Genomic DNA, 5,509 nt, shown 5'->3' on the forward strand with positions numbered 1-5,509 from the left:
TTTCTCACAAGCATTTCATCGAACATCTATGCTTCACCTGAGATGACATGTATCTAACATTACACCTTGAATCGTTGATGGTCCCGATAGTCCCTTGATCGAGTATTCTCTCAATGAACCCTTATTCAAGTCAACACCTCTACAAAATTCAAAGTTAGATCAGAATTTCCCATGCATCTCCGACTAAAAAGTTATGCTGAACATGAGAAGAGATAAGCAAAAAAGAAAATTCGAGATCGAAAATGAATTTGGAGTTTAGAATGAAATTGAGGATTGTGTTGCAAGTTTTAAAAGTCGATGGACCTAAATGCAAGCGCCTGAAAAGTTCAGTGACCATATTGCAAACGTACTAACGGCAGTGTAACGACGTCAAACGACCAGTTACGTCGGGGACCACATTGCAAACAGACTAAATGTTAGAGGACTGTATTGCAAGTTTTAAAAGTTGGGAGACTTAAATACAAGTTTCAAAAAAGTTCAGTGACCATTATTATACTTTACCCTAAAAATAAATTAATTTATATACATGTAATTATTAGTAAGTTAGTACTTAAATTACAAAAATAAATTTAATGATTATATATTATATATATAAATGTGTTTATGTATATTGTTGTTGTTAACTTGATCAAAAAAGTGTATATATTTATTAAAAAAATAAATTGAATTATATATATATATATGTGAGATTATTACTTCTTTTTTAACTTTTTTTTTCTCATTCATTACAATATCTTATATATTATATTTTACATTTTGAAACCAAGCAAGTGCTCCTAGCATTTTAGTGGTTTAGGCGTTGGTTTATTATCCATTCGTGTTGTAACACGTGGCACAATATGATTAGAAAATTAAATTTATTAAATTACATTTAAATTAAAACTAAATTGATAAAATATATAAACATTAAAGACTAAATGTATAGTTATGCTAATTTCTTTAACTGTCACGTCATCATTTTCGTCAATCATTAATGGTTAGTGGCTTAATTGAACATATTTAAATAGTTAAATAATTTGATTGACAAAATTAAAAGATCGATGACAAAAGTAAAATGACTATATAATTGAGTGGTCAATGGTTTAATTTAACCTTAAATTTATCTTTTAATCCTAAAGTACACTTTCGAACCAAAAGACAAAACTCAAATACAACATTCATGACACTGGGTTTACGATTAAACCCTACAATGATACAGAAACATTAGCAATCCAAAATTTGAGTATCCACAACAGCTAAGGTTACTCGTTTCTATCCTGCTCCATCTTATCCCTAGTAATCAATAACTCCCAAGACCACCCCTAAATTACATAATCTGATCTAGCTTTATCGACAGCAATCTTACATATCCGAAGCAACTTCGATTAAACTACGAGAATAGATGGCATGTTTGTCGATTGTGAATAGATGGCATGTTTGTCGATTGTGTCCACCTCCTTGGCACTTGCTGCAATGCATTAGCCGCTTAGAGGGTCCTTTATGTGTGTTTCTTTTCCTTTTCCTCTTGGAAGGATCAGAGACATGACGGAGAGCAGGCGGCCGTACTTCAATTGTGGAGGATTTCTTTTGCACAGCCATATCTGGCATTGCAACTGGGTTTATAGAGTTTGAATATGTTGACCGGAAAGCATCGGTTGTGAAGTAGTCGGAGCAATAATCATATAAACTCCTTCCCAATTGCTGTAGGACAGAAATTGCATGGCAACACGGAAAACCATTCAGTTGCCATTCCCTGCAGCTACAATCCCAGAGATCAATGTTCACTACAGATATTGCACCCAAACTGTCACAGACTTCGAAAGTGCTACCGAGTGACACTAGCACTTGAAGCATGTTAGCTTTCAGAATATGTTGTTCTAATTTGAATTCCAGCGCAGGAGTTAATTTTGTCAACCACTGGCTTGAATCTGACTTTTGGGAACTCATCAATTCCATCATCTTACAGCAGATGGTCTCAATCAACTTAGCAATTGGTATAATTGGAAGTTTAGTTACCCAACTATAAAATGTCTCTGCAATATTTGAAGAAAAATGTCCATATCGTGAACCTTGAAAAAGAGCATTTGACCAGTGTTCAGGTCCACTTTGCAAGATCCACTCACAAGCCTCTGGTGAAATATTTCTGATATTCTCAATAGATTTTCTGAATCCATTAAGTGTAGTTGCGCGAGCAGCATCATAGAAATGCGTGATAATTAATTGAAGAACTTCTTCAGTACATGAGCCACTGAAATCCCCTTTTAATCCCTCTATCAGACGATAGAGACAATAACCATGGTGAGAATTCTTAAAGATCATCGAAATAGGCTTTAAATACCCAACCTGTCTATCTGCCACAAACGTTATTGGTTGGAATATTGAAAGTGCAGATTTCAATTGCAACAAAAACCAATGCCAATTATCATCATTGACAACATCAACTACAGCAAAAGCAACAGGGAAAATGCCCTCATTTCCGTCCAAAGCTGTAGCAGTCAGCAGCTCAGACTGATATTCTGATTTTATGGTCACAATGTCAAGGAAAAGGAGGGGGCGGCAGCCATTCCTGAAGCCATGTAATGAAGCTTGCAATGCAACAAATAGAAGATGGAAGCTTAAGTCCTCTCTGGTGACTAGTGTTGCTATGCTACCAGGATTGTTCTCGAAGATCTGCTTAAATAGACTAGGTAATTGATTGTAACCCTCGTCATATGGAACTTGAGGCTTTTCTTTGGCAGACTCTAGTCCTCTCCACACCTGTGCATATCTTGCTTTGAATCCATAATCCTGAAGAATTTCATTAATAATTTCCCTTGGTTTAGCATTTGGTGAATCTCGTAATTTTTCCCTTACCAGAAAATGGACCAATGTACTAGAGACCTTGGGATGCCGAGATGAACCTTTTCCTGCTCCGCATGTATGAGTTTCACTCATCTTTTTAATCCGAAACAACTTCGTGGTAGATAACCTTGCAGCTTGGATGGTCCAATGACAACCTTCAGCTTTACAATTTGCAATTTTACTCTTAGGCCTGTTAGTCTTAAATGTATATTCAAATCCATGAGCCATGGAGAACTTGTCCAAAGCAACACGAAAATCGTGAGCATTATTAAACTGTTGCCCCGGACCAGTTAAGCAATTCTCCCATGATTTAACAAGTTTCTGAAGTGCACTAGCATTGGGAGCTTCAGGAGTAAAGTTATTTGGAATGTCAATATCTCTCGCAAGAGAAGCCAACGAATCAAGCTGCTCAGTGTCTCCAGAAACAGAAGCAGCATGAGTAAAACTAGGAGTCACAGGATCATCCATCAATCCGGACCTGCAAAGCATCCACCAAAATCACATAAGATTTTAAAGGTGATACGGGAGTACAAGATTAATCAACCATAGGGTTGGACTTTCTTCCTAATGATGTTATCTTGAAGATGAATTTAGTTATAGCCACAAGTCCACAAGGCATCTTATTTGTTCCAGGTAGGAACCACTATAATTCCTCATTACCTAAGCATTGAAAAGTGAATACTACCTACTGGGTGACATAGTCAACTGGTCACTTGTTTGATCCTCATTTGTTAAGACATAAACATCCACAGTTGCTGAGTTTCCGTGAAAATCCAGCAAGTGTTGCAGGTCTATGTCGTTAGAAACTGTGATAAGCGTCTTATTGTTGTGTGGAAGAAAGTACTTAATGGTCAAGGAATCAGGATCATAATTCCACATCTCTGCCAGTTCTGCTTTCAGCTCGTCATATTTGCTTTCAGTGTTTATACTAACAGCATGAGCTTCTCCACCACAATATGACAAGGAACCATCATCACTTAATGTAAATTTTCCCCCCGACTGAGAAATTACAATAAGCTTTCCCTTAGCCATCCCTTTGCAAAGACTCTTTGAAAATATCCTTTCCCTGCGCCCAAAACAAAAGGTAATAAGCAACACTGTAAGAAACTAGTCTTTTCAATGAGGATCAAGGGGTCTCTAACAATATATAAATCTGCCACCAAAGATAATAATTGACAAACTTATATTTCGTCACCTGTTTTCATTATTAATCTTGTGACCTATATTACTCCAATTCTTCATTTCCTTGAAGAATCATGTCTGACACATATTCAGGCATGGATATGGGTGCACGATCCTTCAAATATATTGAAAAACTTAGAAAAAAATGACAATATCCGTGTCAGGCACATATCTATATCCTACCCTCACCCCCAAACACAACTTTTGATTCATATGTGGTGACAAGAATTTTAACGATTGTCACTGTCAGACACAAACAAAATATAATTGTCACTAAAAAATCCTGCTAACTAGCCACTACCATTAGAGAGTTCAGAATTGAGAACAAGGCCAAAGTTTTATTTGTTGAGACATTTGAGAAACAAATCAATTCAGCCATCGAGTACCCTGGCTGATAAAAGACAGAATAAGAACAGCAGTTTCATATCTCAGTGCTGAAAGAACGAATTACCAAGATTTACTACAAATTGATATGAGACAAATTACTACTAAACAATTTACATAGTATGAACACCTTTTACAAATAAAATTTCACTATTACGTTTATTATTTTCAAAAGTCCATAAAAACAGTATTATGAAATTGCTATCCACCGCGATAGAGAAGATTCACACACACGTAGCGGTGTCTCGAGGTTTCAGATACTAGCGTTGTTGCATTTTGGTTCTGATACAGTTTTTCCATTTCAAATCAAAAACCCAATCCCGACCGAAAAAAGAACCATACCCAAACAGAACAATCAAAACCCAACAAATTTATGCTTCAATCAAGACGATGGAAAAAGAGGGAAAATAAAGAAAGATAACTCAGTCGCCAAACCTTAAGAGCGGAAACCTAAGTTGTTTGGAAAAGAACGCCGCTGGAGTAGTCAATTGAAACAAGAGAAAATGGGGGAATCCGTGATTCTTCATTTTCTGTAAAGGCTAAAATTTAAAGGTAAACTATAGGTATAACCACTTGATTATTGCAACTTTTTACTTTGACCACCTATTTTTAAAATTTTATTAATCAAACCATTTAATTATTTAAATGTTATCAATCATACTACCTAAAAATTATATGTTTACACAGTCAATCAAATTACTCCTGATTATTTTTATTAGAATATTTCATTTATTTTATTTTTTAATAAAAAAATAACGCGTATCACAATTTGATTGAAATAAAACATAATTAAAGAATATATAAGACGCGAAATATGAAACTCGAAACACAAAGGGAAGATTCCACGTACCTCAAACATGGGGGCAAATCCAATTGACAGTTATGAATTATAACATTTGTTTTATATTTCAACAATTACGTTAGTTATACGTACATGATTTATACTTCTCTCTGTGATTATCAATTTCCTTAAACCAAAAGGCAAAAGTCACCTTTACAATTATCAAGACATCAGCTTATTTTTCTTTTTTTCATAAGGGATTAACGGGGGAATGATTTATACGTTAGTTGAAGACGCATCTTCCATGGAAAAAAAATGAAATCGCATAGTAATTTATGCGTT

General features: G+C 35.2%; 1 protein-coding gene across 1 annotated transcript; it reads right to left on the minus strand.

Annotated features, from left to right (window-relative positions):
• Positions 1 to 1,041: 1,041 nt before the first annotated feature.
• LOC120191464 lies at positions 1,042 to 4,888 on the minus strand. Its single transcript, XM_039194408.1, has 3 exons — positions 4,822 to 4,888; positions 3,506 to 3,886; positions 1,042 to 3,298 (listed from the first exon to the last, which is right to left on the minus strand). Exons 2-3 carry the CDS (start codon positions 3,850 to 3,852, stop codon positions 1,342 to 1,344), a joined length of 2,304 nt encoding a protein of 767 aa, XP_039050339.1. The 5' UTR covers positions 3,853 to 3,886; positions 4,822 to 4,888; the 3' UTR covers positions 1,042 to 1,341.
• Between the last annotated feature and the right edge of the window lie 621 nt (positions 4,889 to 5,509).

This window comes from Hibiscus syriacus, unplaced genomic scaffold (genome assembly GCF_006381635.1).
Source record: "Hibiscus syriacus cultivar Baekdansim isolate YM2019G1 unplaced genomic scaffold, ASM638163v2 tig00116970_pilon, whole genome shotgun sequence".
In the NCBI taxonomy this organism is placed as follows: Eukaryota; Viridiplantae; Streptophyta; class Magnoliopsida; order Malvales; family Malvaceae; genus Hibiscus; species Hibiscus syriacus.